The sequence below is a fragment of the Dasypus novemcinctus genome, chromosome 27, assembly GCF_030445035.2.
Source record: "Dasypus novemcinctus isolate mDasNov1 chromosome 27, mDasNov1.1.hap2, whole genome shotgun sequence".
Classification (NCBI taxonomy): Eukaryota; Metazoa; Chordata; class Mammalia; order Cingulata; family Dasypodidae; genus Dasypus; species Dasypus novemcinctus.
In genome coordinates, this window is record NC_080699.1 from 44,392,662 (window position 1) to 44,408,045 (window position 15,384).

General features: G+C 43.8%; 1 protein-coding gene across 5 annotated transcripts in view; it reads right to left on the reverse strand.

The window, feature by feature from the left end:
* The window catches only part of NCAPD3 (non-SMC condensin II complex subunit D3), a 98,611-nt gene that overhangs the window by 7,188 nt on the left and 76,039 nt on the right, over positions 1–15,384 (reverse strand). For all 5 annotated transcript variants that reach the window (XM_071212435.1, XM_058289290.2, XM_058289291.2 and 2 more), the window contains 8 exons: positions 12,759–12,873; positions 12,568–12,675; positions 11,404–11,642; positions 10,452–10,531; positions 4,687–4,824; positions 4,274–4,407; positions 3,832–4,022; positions 1,695–1,805 (listed from right to left, as the gene is read on the reverse strand). In XM_071212435.1, the coding sequence (XP_071068536.1) occupies positions 1,695–1,805; positions 3,832–4,022; positions 4,274–4,407; positions 4,687–4,824; positions 10,452–10,531; positions 11,404–11,642; positions 12,568–12,675; positions 12,759–12,873 (1,116 nt within the window). The remainder of the gene's footprint in view (positions 1–1,694; positions 1,806–3,831; positions 4,023–4,273; positions 4,408–4,686; positions 4,825–10,451; positions 10,532–11,403; positions 11,643–12,567; positions 12,676–12,758; positions 12,874–15,384) is intronic.

Genomic DNA, 15,384 nt, shown 5'->3' on the forward strand with positions numbered 1-15,384 from the left:
GATTTATTTTGCTGAGAGCAAAGTATTTCCATTCCATTAACAGATTAATTCACATAAAGGCTTACTCCTAAGAAATACCAACCACAGTTGCATTTATCACAAGAGAGCATGTGAAACGGTAACGAACAGCTCTGATCTCTTACGGAAGCTCCCTGCCTAGCTGCCAGTTAACAGGCATTTCTCTGGCTCCTGGTGGGAGGAAGACATGGGATCAGGAAACCCTAGATTAATCCAGAACGTCTACCAGGGCGCAGGGCTGTGCCATTAGCTTTCCCTCCCTGGAGGCTGAGACAGGGCATGCAGTTATAAGGCCGGTCTAGTCCTCACAGGAATTTGAGTCAGAAGGGAATTCAGAGGTCAGGTAGGGACCTGAGGAAGGGTCTCTGGAACCAGCTGCAGCAGGCGAGACAAGAAGGGCTCCTCTGCCTGCGCTGGCCTTCCCACGGGCTCCTGGGGGATAAGCGCCGAGATTCTGAGGCCACCGGCAGAAGACCTCGGATCAGAGCAGGTGAGGGCACACTCAGCCAGGCTCCGGGAGGGCTGTGAGGGACAAAGCCTCTTTGCTCGACCAAATTAGGGGGAGAAAAAGATGGACTACAGCCCCAACTAGGAGGGAAGTCCCAACAGGAGAAGAAAACCCACCATTGAGAGCAGAGCTCCACGGGCAAAGAACGAGCACCTGGCCACCTGAACAGAAGCTTTGACACGGAGAATGTGCGTGTTCAGGTGGCGGCACAGCCATCCTCTGGGTGTGTGCTCGGTCAAAGGAGACAGGCTTAGTTTTCTCACATGGTTAAGTAGTCTATTTAGGATTTAAGCTCTTTTTTTCCTTCCTGAGAAACAGTTAGGCAATAAAAAAACATAAGGACTTGAAGTTCTCATTTTTCCATATAAAAGAGCCTCAACTCCCTTAGGATAAAAAGTTAATTGAAAAATGATAATCAATGTAATTTTGTTGTAGCCCTTTTTGAAAAAGAGTTTTAGCAGTGTTTTTTTTGAGGAAGAAAAAGGTGCAATGTGAACAGAGAACCAACTCTGCTAAATTAAAGGGGGAATAAAAGATTCCAATGAATAAGGTCCGAGGCCTCAAGGGGATCTTGCTGAGAGTGGATGTGGCTCAGGGATTCAGCACAGGCTTCCCACAGATGAGGCCGGAGTTCAATCATCCCCGGTACCTCCTTAAAAAAAATAAGAAGGTCTTGCACCGCAGGGGGCCCCCAGCCTTGCTCAGATGCCGGGATGTCTCCCGGTACCCCTGCTTCACAGGAACAATTTCAGCCCCAGGACGGCAGCCTGACCTCACCACGGCACCTGGAGCTGTTGCAGGACAGTTATTTCCTGGTCTTGTCAATCTGAAACAGTATTCAAGGGAAACACCCTAAAATTAAACATGATGGACCAATTTTCACTTTAATCCTCGTGAAAACAAGCTAAGATCATGACTTTGTTCTTGACCACCCCTGAGAAAAGTTTCAAGATGGACTCTAGCCAGCATCAAGGTTCGGCCAGTGAGCTCTTGGCAAACTCAACTGCAGGAGGAAGAGAAGGATCAGCGTTAGGGGAACTAACTGTCCAGCTACTGTTTCCTCAACAGTTAAACAGGCCTGATGGATGGTCTGTACCCATGGACTGCCAGGAGATCCCACGCCAGGCCCCGGCCCCAGGCAGCCCCGTAGCACAGGGTGGGCACCCACCCTGAGGTAGTTCATGAGTTCCCGTAGAGCTGGGATCTTGTTTTTCTCCAGCACAGTCTTCAGGGAGATGATAATTGGAATAATATTTTCTATGAAATTCCTCTTCTGAACCTGTGGCAACAAAGACAAAGGACTGTTTTGGAGGTAAAAACTTCTGAAAGACAAAGACTTCCTTGACCTTGTTCTTGCAGCACTGCCAATCCAGCATTCCACATGAGCTTATTTTGTATTTTTTGATTATGATAATAGGGATGCATTGGACCCACTACTTTTTTTTTTTTTTTTACCAGAGACTTTGTAAGTATTACTGCAAAACACTCAAAAGTCTTTGTAAAGTAGGAGGGGATAAATACTATTCTTATTTTCTAAATCAGGGAAGGGAATTAGAAATATGCTGAATAACTTGACAAAAAGCCCCCAACTCCCACACAAAGCCAGTGCAGACTCTTGGCTCTTGACTTGACTTTCGTTTGGTCCATTCATTCAACATCTTCCCCTTTGGAAGGAAAACAAGCTCAACTCTGGATACCCAAATGACAACGGTCTAAAAACAGGCAAGCATTTGTCGCTCTCTTTTTGTAACTCTGCACACATTTAGGAAAGAGCTATGTATTTATAGAGAATCTGATCTGACCAAGACTTGATACCAGCTTTACCAAGAATGGTCACGAATCACAAATACTTTGCAAGAAATTTCTTAGAATTAACAATGATTATCATACCATTTCTAAAGTCTTAGAGTTCCTGAAACAAGAAGGTAGAAGGCAGAGAAGTAAGCCATTTAATAAGTATGAATCTGAGCAGATGGTGAATTTCGAGGCAGTTTTACAAGACGGCATATGTGCTTTCACTCAACAAGTGTTATCAGGCGCCTCTGTACCAGACACAAAGCTCTGGGGGCACAGAATGAAGGCAAGAATTTCTGCCTCCAAGTGTGGGCATGATGAAGAACAGCACAGGGCATGGAGGGGCTGTGGGGAAGGGGAGAGACAGGGTGTCCATGAAGGACGGCTCCTCTGGAAGAGGAGACTGGGGTGGGTGAGGCAGGCAGGGGCACCTGGCCATAAGGAGTGTGCAGAGGCCCAGAGCACAAAGGAGCATTGCAGGTGTGAGGGATGAAAGGCAATTTGGAATGGAGAGAGCAGGGAGGGGCAATGCGGCCCACATGCTACGAAGAGTTTGTATGCCTTGAAGAAAAATCAGAATTTTATTCAGAATGTGAGAGGAAGCCACCAACCTATATGTTCAAGATATCTTCAGTGAAGTATCCTTTTGTCCATTAAAATGTACCCATTTTAAGTGAACGGTCCAATGAGTTTGGATGTAAGTATACACTCACAATCACATATACAAACTTCCATCACCTAAAAAGCCCCACTCTCCAGCCTCTTCACAATCTGCCTCAAACTATTTTTAGCAGGAGAAAAAATGATCAAATTTGTACATAAGAAAGATTGCTCTAGCAGGATGTGGTGCATGATCAAGCGCAGAAAAAAGAGACAGAAAGGGTGTTAAGAAAGCTGCTGGAACAGCACTGGCTTAAATAAACTCAGTGGAAGAGGACGTGCAAAAGAGAAATGGATTTGAAAGACAAAATGCACAGGATCTGACAACAAACTAGAAGTGATCAAAGTCTAGATCCTTGGATTCAAAAGCTTTCAGGGAACAGGTAGGAAACTGAGGACCACAGAGGCAGCTAAGCTGTTCACTTCACATCAGTCCAGGTCAGAGTCGGACACTCACTGGCCCAATAAAGTATGTGTCTGACATGCCAAACTCTGGTCTGGGACAGCACCAGGTTTCCCTTTTGCACAAACTGGTAGATACTGACTCCATTCCCTACAATAGCAATGACAGGAGAAAGAAGAGCAAGGAGTGGGGGGTAGTAGGATGGGGGAAGAGATGAGTGATTCCATTTTACCAGATTACACTTGGGATGCCTGTGGCACACCCAGGCAAGCACGGGGACACGGGGCTGGGCTTGGGAGAGACGGTGGAGCTGGAGACAGAACTGAGAGTACCCACCACTGAGAGGCCCACAGCCTGGAAAGACCTACATCAGAATCTCAGGCACACCCCCACGTTTCCCTGGGGAGGCGGGGAGCAGGCGCATCCACGGAGCAGCGTGCACCCTCACCTGTGAGATGAGCTTTTTCTGCGCCTCCTGCATGACGACGTTTGCCAAGGCCATGTCGTCATCCTCTGCCATATCTGGCTTGGCTCTCATGGCCAAGAGCTTGATCTCCTTGGAGCTGAGAACGTCGAATGTGTCTGCAAGCAGCTCGCTGGCCTCCATATCCAGGGGCAGGACACCATCTACAAAGCAGGCTGCGAGAGAGCAAAGAGGTCGCTGGGGAAGCACGCATCCGCCGCGTGGCAGAGGGTTCTCATGGTGCCAACAAGAACGTCAGGGCTGGGGGCAGGTTCTGCATGGGGCAGCAGGTGCTGAGGGAGTACAAGGAAGGACAAAGGGATCAGGGCCCTCCTGCAGCAAGGGCTTCACACATGGCCCGTGGGGCCAGCACTGGCATGGCATTTTATTTCAAAGACACATTTTGTCCCAAACATGTCAGGCCTACCCAAAATGCTAAGGCAGATTTTAGAAGTGATATTGAACCGCTGCTCATCTGTGAAGTGTTCTAGAAGAAACTTGTAGATTTTCATTCGTTTCTCCTTGTTTGCCTTTCCCTTCAGTGAAAAAGCCTGCTTCTCTCTATGGCAAAACAGGATAATTTTATGACATTAAGTGGGCATGGGTAAACAGAACGTTAGTACACATTTCAGCAGTGTCCAGATGCTACAAAGCCTTCAGGACAACGAGGAGATTCTGGCTCCTCACGGGCACTTCCCTTAGGAATCTATTCTCGCCAGTCGCCCTGCCTGTGGGACGTGGCCACCCCACGGCCTGCATCTCATCCTGCATCCAAACAGCCGAGCACCCCGTGGCGCCCACCCTCCCTGGGGGAGAGGAGCCACCTTCAGCAGCACAGACCTCTCTGACTGCGGGAACTTGTTATATTTCTCATGCTTCTCATAGTTATTGAAGTGGAAAATACACTCAATGAAGTGCTGGAAAAACATGGCAGGATTCCTCTTCAGTAACAGGTGTACCAGGCAAAACTCCCCAAACCTGCAAAGAGGGGAGAAACAAAAGAAGAGACCCATCTGCTGCTTGCAGACAGCCTCCACACATACACCAAGGACTCTGCAATACAGAGGAGGGTTACCCATGGGCTGAGGGTGAACCAATCATCCCAAGAAGCCGCTTCATGCAGGTCAAAAGCAAGATACACACTTATCTGATTCTTTTGGTCCTTGCTCAACAGGCTTTTGACCTGTTGAAAAAGGCTTTTTGGACCTGGTTTCCTTCCAAAATTCTAATAAGGTGCTTTTATTCAGTCATACTTCGAAACTTCCCAGAACTAACTCTTCTTCAAGCGAGGCTGATGAAATGAAAACAGCCACCTGAGAATGAGCTCTTGCCCTTCACCCCCCAACTTCAAGTCTGTTGCCCACAATAATGAACAAAAACCAATTTTAGGAGCTGGAACTTTTTCAAGAGTTAAGGATTAATTACAAGAGCTTCCCAGTTTGGGGCAGTAGAGAGATCATCTGCCACACAGTGACTCATTCTCATCAAGTTTCTCCAAAAAGATCAAGGCTCTTCCTGTGGACCGCCCTCATCAGCAAGCCCTGGATGCATCCCATTTCATGTGTACCCCCAGACTGGAAGAGGCTTCCAACATACACATCCAGTGCTACTCAGTGGATGTCACTAATCTCACACCAGTCAAAAGGTCAAAACTCTAATGGTTTCCAAAGCCAAATGCAAATGGACAAAAGCCAAAACGGTCCAGCCTTGGCTACCCGGCACGGCAGCAGGTGAGAGAATGCCCAGGTGTCAATTTCTGCTGAGGTGTCGACTGAGGCTGGTGCAGGCCAGTGCTCCCATTTCATTTCAGAGCTTAAATGCGACTTCCACTTACGAAGGAGCCCCAGGCAACTCCCACGTGGAGAGAAGCAGGGACCAGGAAATCCAAATGCTTCATACTTGGCCTGGGAATACACAAGGGCTTTGCAGGGGACCGACCTTCCCCTAATGGTTTTCCTTAGGGTCATATTAAAATCAGTTTCTATTTGCAGCTCACACATCAATGGACAAAATCTTGGGTCCCAATAATTATAAACACACACACACACACACACACACACACACTCTCCAAAAGAAAGAATAAGCATTTACCTTCTTGGTTATTTTTATAATAGTTTAATCAACACAGTATAGCAGTTTCCATATCTACCTGAATTTCCTCCTCAGATTTGAAATCATTTATATGTAAAAGTAAAATTATAGATAGAAGCCAATAATTCTTCTGCAAGAAGGTCTGCTTTGAACTTTGATTTGGTGTCAAATGCTATAACCTACTCAGCTTTTAGGTCAGGAATACGTCTAGGTAAATAAAATACACATTGGTAACCTATGGGCAAGGCACTGCAGCACCTACTCCCTAGGAACCATTTCAGCAAAGCTGAATTCACATTCATTATGCAGAGGATGCACACGCTCAGGACTGAGAGCAGAGCCAGACAGCTGTGCAGCCTGGGAGCAAAATCACGTCAACGATCACATCCAGCACTAACCTTGCTGCTGCGTTTGCTGGGATTTAAAAGGGCAAGTTTCAGCCTGGACTGGATTAAGACTTGCAGATTCTACTAGCTTGATAAACTGGGGAAGAGGAACTATTTTGTTTTTTTGCTTGTCAGCTGAAAAGTTAAAAGAAATTAACATTCAAAATGATTCCTGGGTCATCTCTTTAGAGCAACAGAAGACAGCACTTTTCAGGTGCCTGGATTAGAAGATGTCAACAGTTCTTAAGAAAAAAATAAGTTAAAGACACCAGCCAGTGTCCTTTCCCATCCTCTCCTGCTCCCTCAGGTCTATTATTAGGAACCATTTATTACCAATCACAGAACCCCCAATTCAGGAACACTTCTAGAGCATTTTCACAGGATTACCTCCATCATATGGAAGATCAGCTAACCCTGAGCAACATGAAAAGAAACATAAAAAGAAAGTACTCCTTTCCTAATAAGAACCCAAATCCAGGCTTCAGATAGCCTGAGGAGGCTCCAAGGGAACAGTGGTCTGCTAACTTCAATTTTTTTTTTTTTAATTTTTTTATTTTTTATTGACTTTGTAATAATATTACATTAAAAATATATATGTGAGGTCCCATTCAACCCCACCCCCCCACCCCCCCTCTCCCCCTCCCCAACAACACTCGTTCCCATCATCATGACACATCCATTGGATTTGGTAAGTACATCTTTGGGCACCTCTGCACCTCATATACATTGGTTCACATCATGGCCCATACTCTCCTCTATTACATCAAGTGGGCCCTGTGAGGATTTACAATGTCCGGTGATTACCTCTGAAGCACCATCCAGGGCGGCTCCATGTCCCGAAGACGCCTCCACCTCTCATCTCTTCCTGCCTTTCCCCATACCCTTTGTCCATTATGTCCACTTTTCCCAATCCAATGCCACCTCTTCTATGTGGACATTGGATTGGTTGTGTCCATTGCACCTCTATGTCAAGAGGAGGGTCAGATTCCACCTGGATGCTGGATGCAATCCTCCCATTTTCATGCTAACTTCAATTTTTAGATTGAAGAAATCTGACTTCTTTCAGATTTCTTCTGCAGCCAAATGCCACATGCCATTCTGAAGCAGGCATCTGCTCAATGAAAGGTCACTGTCAGTGGCTCCCATTTCTGGTCTCAACCACTTGTGTCTGCCTCAGATTACGACTGGGGTTTCAGAACCTGAACTGTAACAGAGACTTGAGGCAAGATATTTCCTATTCTGTTGTCCTTGACAGACACCCCAATTTAAGCCCCTCTTGTTCTCCAGTCTCCTGCTTTACCCTTATCCCATATTGTTCTAGGCAGCTCTTTCCTGCCTCCAACTCCCCATCCCACCCTTCCCCTTCTCGAGCCTTTCCACTGTGCACTGCTCCAGCTCCCCTCAATACTCAGCCCCGATGTTCAGAACCCAGGACGGGTTCCCAGAGCAAGCTGGCTCTCCTCCCACACAGCCCTCTCAGGGAGCTACTCAGTCTCCCATATCCATGGTCAAGGGATGAGGACCACAGTTTCCCAGCTCCCCAACAACACCTTCAGGTATTCCTTTGCGGTTTACTGAGTGTTTGCAAGATGTCATGGTTTCATCTAAGTATACAGCAAAAAGCAAAACAAACCCTCTGCCCCTCTGAAGCTAGCTCTTCACTGGGTAAACAAATGGTACCCAAAAAGTTCAGACCACATTGCCAAACATGCTCTGAAGAAAAAGAGGACTGGGTGAGGAGGGGAAGGCTACAGACAAAAACGCTCCTCTTCCACCCACTGCGCCTGTTAACAAGGCACACCTCCTTCTCGTGACGCGCCTGCTGGCCTGGCGTCCTCTGCGACCTGGTGGCTGGCTCCTCATTCTCCTCTCCATCCCACATCTCGACATCACTCGGGGTGTCTCCAGTGTCAGCTGGGTGGGCTTGCTCAGCATCTTTCTCTCTTCCTGACTTGGAGGGTGCCGATGGCCTTCCCACCTCTTTGCAGTCTGGGCCATGCCGCTGCCCCAGAACGCCCCTTCGGATTCCACTTGGTCCAGTCCGTGAAGCACACCCCCTCCAGCCTGCTGGCTGCCTCACCCTCTCTATTCAGAGCGTTCCAGAGCCACCACCGCTCCTGTTTCTCCCAAACTAAGCTATCTCTGTCTTCCCTCCTTTTTCTATCTCAGTGGCCCATTATTTTAGCTAGTTTCTTGCCTCTGAAACTCTCTGGTCCCCTGCCTCCTTGTACCTCTACAGCATTTTTTGGTTAGACTAAAACCATCCCCTGTCCCTGGGCTCTCCCCTGTGACTACTGTATCGCAAGGCTACCACCTAGTGGGCAGAGAAGAAATACATCATGCCATTTTGTAGCCCCAACATTGAGTCTATATGACTAATAAAAAATATCATGCAGATATCCATCTTGAAGAAAAAGAAATTCAATAGGCTCTGCCACTATAGCCTCTTCAGAAAAATTAATAAACTTACTGTAAGCAGAGAGGTCTGGTCTTCGGCCTAAAAACTGGGGAACAGACTAGTTTAAACTATAGTCAGCAATGGAGTCACCAGCTTCTTGAAGCAGAAAATCATAGCGCATATTCAAAAATTGCTTAAACAAACTCAGAATGAAGTTAAAATGGAAAGATTCTGTGAAGGAGTATTTAAAAGGGAGCAGTGGCACAGAAGATCTTACTACATAAAAAGTGCCTTTCTCTATGCCCCCAATCTCTTTTATTCATGCTCTGATACCTGTATAACAGGTTCTGCATATTATTTTATGCACCAATCAAAATGCTTTTTAACATATATTCATAGGAGCTGGCAAAAGTTGAAAAAACAGGACATGCAGGTTAAATAACCAAGCTTAACTGCCAGGTTCCTCTAATTCTGTCTTTTCTGGGGTCCCCATTTTCTAGAGCAGGGTCCTAAACAAGGGGCCCATGAGCTTGAACTTAAATGAAAAGAAAAAAGAAAAAAAAAATTTTTTTTCTTGTGGGGACGTGTTGGTGCAGGTGTGTTATATCTACTAAATAGTATACAGTATAGGGGGGACTTAGTAAGGGGTCTGTGGTTTTTACCTGACTGGCAAAGGAGTCTGTGGAACAAAAAGGATAAGAACCCTTGGCCTAGAAAGAATCAGAGGGCCTGTGGCCAGCGTTGGGGATGCAGCGTACCGGCAAGAGGGTGTTGCATGATTGCCTTGGTCCCTTTCCCAATCATACAACAAAGAAAAAGAAAAAGTTATTGCCTTGGCTTTTTGCTTCTGGCTCTAGACAGTGTTAATTAGACCATTAGTCTTCTACTAGTTTGTTACATGAAATGTTCTTCCTTTGAAATTATACCCAATGAAAATGGAACAGAAATTCTTCCATGGAATGCAGAGCAAATCACATGTGACCATATTTAGGACCAGAGGGGCCCATTATTATAAGCTATTTATAGTAAGCAAACCCTAAAAGACCTTTTCCCAACTGTGGTACACTCTGCCATGACATTCAACATTCTATTTCCCTACTGCAGACTTGCTTTAAAAAGGATTATGCATACCACATATATAGGGGGCAGCAATTTGTCAGGTCATTTCTCAATGCCTTGAAAAGAAATTTTTAAAAAATTGTAAGCTAAGAATTAACAGTTGGCAGAGTAACTCCCTTCCCCTCCAATTCTCAAGAAACACCTTTTTCCAAGGAGCCTTGTAATTTGTATACTCTATTTCACACTGTGCAATTCTGTCTTAATTCCTAGAATTTCTCCCTACAAATTCTATACTTAAAGTCTGCACTCATCAAAATTAACACTTTTTTGACCTAGAAATCAACATATTAAGTTGGCAGTTAATGGCTACTTTTCTTTACAGTTAATATGACAAAGGCAAGCACTGTTCTTCATTACTCCTTGCAGAAGGATAGACGTTATCAAATGTAGTTGATGCTGAGATTAATGATCAATCTCAACTGATCTGAAGAATCTCAATCAGAATTCCTTTTAGCTTGTAAAATAAAGCTTTGTTATACAGTTTAATATTTTAAAAATACGTTAGTTTCCTAAATAACTCAACTCTTAATCAATTTGAAAGAACAGAGATCTAGTATACTCCAAAATTAGGCAATCATTTAGTTATCTGACATTTGGGGGAAACGATTTACCTGGCAATGTCTGGATGTGAATCTATCAGAGTGCTCACAAATCGAAAGAACAGAGAGCCCTTCCATTTCACAAATTCCTCCTGGACAAAGAGAAACCAGCATCTATCAGGATCGGTTTTAATATGTAAACCTTAATGTACTCAGTCATATAACCAACTGTTTAACATCACACCTGTCAGACAGTCAATCTGTCCCTGGCACATCAGTTCACTCAGTTCGCATTACTTTCTCACCCGTTTTAAAACACGTACCATTTGTTAGTCACAAAGACAAGTGGGGGAGTATGTAGATAGAACAGCAAAAAAACTACTGCATTAGGAAAGTGACTCAAGGCACACAGCTTTAAAGGGGAGAGCCACTGATAACATTAGATAATTTTATAAAAAGATGAGTATGTAGAATGTTCTAGAAATAGATACGTAACTTAAGACTACTTTTAAAGACCAAAAATTATTTTTCCATCACAATAGGCAAACATATGCACTCGAGGTAAATAAAAAAATCTAAAGCTCATAGAGCTTTAGCATTCACTAAGTTCTATAATATCAGAACCCTGTGAGACTGCCAGGGCAAAGGTGGTCCCCATTTTATAAATGAAGAAGTTAAGTGTGAGAAGTGCTGATATTCTCAAGGCCAAGGAGACTGATAGGATTAGAGCTAGAATTACTTGTTGAGTGAGTCTGCTTTACTCGACATGGTGTTTATTTGTAAAAATTAAACTTTATGCTGCTTGACAAGATTTCTGGGAAAAACACCCAAAACGAGTATTGGAAAATAACAATCCATTTAAAAGGCTACGCTGAAAACTGCAAGAGTGCTATCCTAAAACAGGTACGAAGCTCATTATTTTAGACTTTATAAAGCAGTCCATTTCCCATATACTCAAATATTCCCTCAAACCAGAAGCAATGAGAGAAGGTGGAGGGAAGGGCAGGCCTAATTCTGAATGTACCTGCAGGAGATTGGTGAGCAGGATGAGTGTCTGCTTCCGGATGAATGGGTCTGCGTCCCTCAGGCACATGGAGATGTTGGGAATGTACTTGTCCACCATGACAGTGTACCGGATGCAAAGGTCACACATAACAATGACAACGTTGTTTCGGACAGCCAGGTCGCCACACACCTCGAGCTCCCGCACAAGAGCTGGAATGCTCTTCTTTGCAAGGTCCTCATGCTGTAAGCACAGCTTACCTGTCAGAGTAGACAGGGCTTACTATAGTCTAATTCTAGATCTGAATTCCTCCAGTCACATCTGCTCTGTGTTTTATTGAAGTTAAAACACCATGTCAATACCCACAAACAACAAAAAAATCCAAGCCAGACAGATCCACACAAAGTATTAGAATGCTCAAAATACTTTTAAGTCCAAAAAAACTCCCTCAGTGGTTTCATGAGATACATTCTATGGGATGTTCCTTCACTCTAATAGAATTACCTTCCTTTTAAAGTCAATATTTCAGTTTTGCAGTTATCTACTTACCTGGAAGGTAAACAACAAAACCTAACATATGGTCCATTTTAACTTTTGATTGTGCATGCACTCTAGAAGTAGAATACCTTTTAATGAATTTGAAACTTGAGCTAGGTAAAAAGGAAAGAGAAGATTGCTTTTATTTTATTCCTTGTTCATAGTTTTTCTCATTTATTTTATATCTTGTTCTGTTAAGAAAAGGATGGCTACCGAGTTTGGCTTATTTGTATTTTGTTTAGTGGCCTGGGGAATGTTTTGCTTTTTTGCAATTATTAGGATTTGAAAAATGATCACCATTTTTTTTCATTCCCAGAACTTAATGTAGTACTTGGCCTACAGTTCTTGATGAACAGACTTTGTACTGTGACATGATGAGAATAAAACCACCATGGGGGCAGGTATAATTGTAAAAAATTAACATAATCCCCCACAGCAGCCCAAACTCCCCACAGGGGCTCTCATTATAGGCACTCGGTCAGGAGCTGCAGAATGGGCCCTTTCACCAGCTCACGTCCCAAGACCACGAGAGGTAGCGTCAGCACAGGTCTGGCAGTAACACACACTACTACGGCTAGGCTTCTTTAGGAAGAAGGCTATCCTGGAAACGGGACGCACGAGCCCCACTTTCCCAAATGTTCTTCTCACCTAAGGTAATGATCGCATGAGCCCTAATCACAGAGGGCATGGTGGAGCTGCAGAGCCGGGAGAGCGGCTGAGAGGCTGGGGCGTTGCTGCTGGCTGGAGAGGACGCCACTAGAAGGAAGGAGATTTCTGTACAGCACTGCACAGTCCACACAGCCCCGAGACACGCGGACAGAGTACAGGAAGTGCCTTACAATGATCCGCAGCAGGAGAAGCAGCTAAGATGGACTGAATCAGGAGGAAGATGCGCTTCTCCACTTTGGCTGGACATAGCTGGGCTATGTCTCCTAAGGTAAAAATGTATTTCACCTGCAAAGAGGATTATTTTTGCAGTAAAATAAGGCAAAGAATTAACTCTAGCTAGATCAAGGTCATGTCCCAGGTACACTATTTTGCCTACCCCCCTCCCCACCCATTTAAAAGAAGTTTACAAAAATCATTTCACAGAAACACTGGGCCACGTAAAAAATCTGCCATGAAAAATCATTTTCACTCATTTTCAAAATGAGTGAAAATGGGTTCTAGGAAGAAGTTTCCTGTAAACCAGGATTGCCCTGGGCAAACTCGGATGTACCATCACTCACAGATATCATTATTGTATTGGTATAAAACAGTGCCACATTGAATGTTTGCTCTCAAAGTAAATATGCTTCAGAGTATGAGTAACTTTCTTTGCAAGGCATTTTCATAGTCACATGGCTTTATGTTTGTTTTCCTTCTATACTTACCAATTACGCTATTCTGAAGTTTGCATTTATTACTGTCAATATCAGGCATGCTTTCATGTCAAAAAATTAATGTTTAACGATTATGTAAGCACCATTAAACTAAAAATAGGGCTGTCATAATTTATTTAACTATTTCACTATTAACAAATAGTTGCGCTGTTTCTGATCTTTGGTTTGTTGGCATTAGCTCTGATGAACACTGTTCTATTTCCTTAGATGTGGAATCCAGGGTTAAAGGATATATAAATCCATTCTACATTTTAATACATATTTCCAAGTTTTCCTCCAGGTTAGTTTACTATTTAGACACCTACCAAAAACAAGATTATCTGCTGCCTCACCGCTGCCACCACAGTTGTGTTTAGTAATGCTATTCAGTTTAACAGTCAACAAGCATTGTGCTTTTTTTAATCCCCAAAATGGTGGGATGATGCTAAATAGTAAAATATCAAATAAAGGCTCATTTAAGAAAGTCAAGGCAGCGGACTTGGCCCAGTGGTTAGGGCGTCCGCCTACTACATGGGAGGTCCGCGGTTCAAACCCCGGGCCTCCTCGACCCATGTGGAGCTGGCCCATGCGCAGTGCTGATGCGCGCAAGGAGTGCCCTTCCACGCAGGGGTGCTCCCCAGGAGTATGCCCCATAAGGAGAGCCACCCAGCCCAAAAGAAAGTGCAGCCTGCCCAGGAATGGTGCTGTACACATGGAGAGCTGACACAACATGATGATGCAACAACAAAAAGAAACACAGATTCCTACGCCGCTGGCAACAACAAGCAGACAAAGAAGATGCAGCAAATAGACACAGAGAACAGACAACTGGGGTGGGGATGGGGGGGGGGAAGGGGAGAGAAATAAATAAATATATAAATCTTAAAAGGAAAAAAAAAGTCAATAATAAGTATAGGTGTGTTTAATAAATCCTGAACATATTATATCTCTTAATGAACTAAAGAATCACTTAAACTATATGTAAAGAAGTATGACAAACACTATTTACAGGTCAAAACATCTTCCTATGTATTTTGACTGAAGGGTAGATTTCACTGACTATTTAACAGTTGGGGAAAAAAACCTTAAGGGGGAAAACTCACTGAATGTAAGCAGCACTTTTCCTAGTTTGGGCAGGGACTCTGCCTGGACAAATTAAAAAGCAAGGCTTCTCCAGAAACCCTCGGTCCAGTCCATTTTTACATTATGGCCCTCTTACCTGAAATATCCTGATTCTGATTGATAATGGATACCTTTTAATTACTGAAATGAGGCATAATCATGCCTCCAGCACAAATGGTCTCTATTGACGAATCCGAGCATGGTCTTCAATCATGAGGAACTCTAAGAGCTAGGCTGCAAAGCAGGAGCTGGACACAGGAAAGGGGCAGTCTGCTAATTTTCAAACTGATGCGGGAAATGGCCAATTCTGGTTAAATGATGGCTATATGCTGATGGGCATTGAAAAGGAACTCATTATTTCTTTATTGGACAATATCAGATGCTGGAATCATTTACCATAGCATATTTTGTTGATAGCCAGCCATTCAAATCAGCAAACTGGCTCAACATTTATTGGCTCATAGGAATCTCTCACTCTGAAACAACTTCTAAAGCAGGGATGCAAAGTAATACAGTCCTGCTGCTCCAAGGTCATTCACGTTTTGAATTCTAAAATATCTCATTTTATTTCAGACTTTACTGTAGAACTTCTCAGCACTACTCCCTAATCTGGTAGTCTGATGTTAAAAGAGATCACAAGATACTTTATAATTAAAAACAAACCGATACACCAAAAGAACAAGTACAGTCACTATAACAAGCTTACAACACTGTGTTTTCCCTGTTGGAATCAGGTTCCCTATAGGATCTAATTGAATGAAATGTATACTATCAAGTTTCCCCCCAGATAATAAGTACATAAAATAAATAAGCTATCAATAAAAACGTCTTAAAGAAAGAGCAAGCTCCAAGTAGGAGAGTCCCCTTTTTACTAATAGTATCTGAAATGCATATTATAAAAACATCTTAAAAAAAAAAACTCAAAAAAACCCACAAAAGCCCAAGTGACAGATCAGGAAGAGGAGTGGTTGGGAAAAGGCAG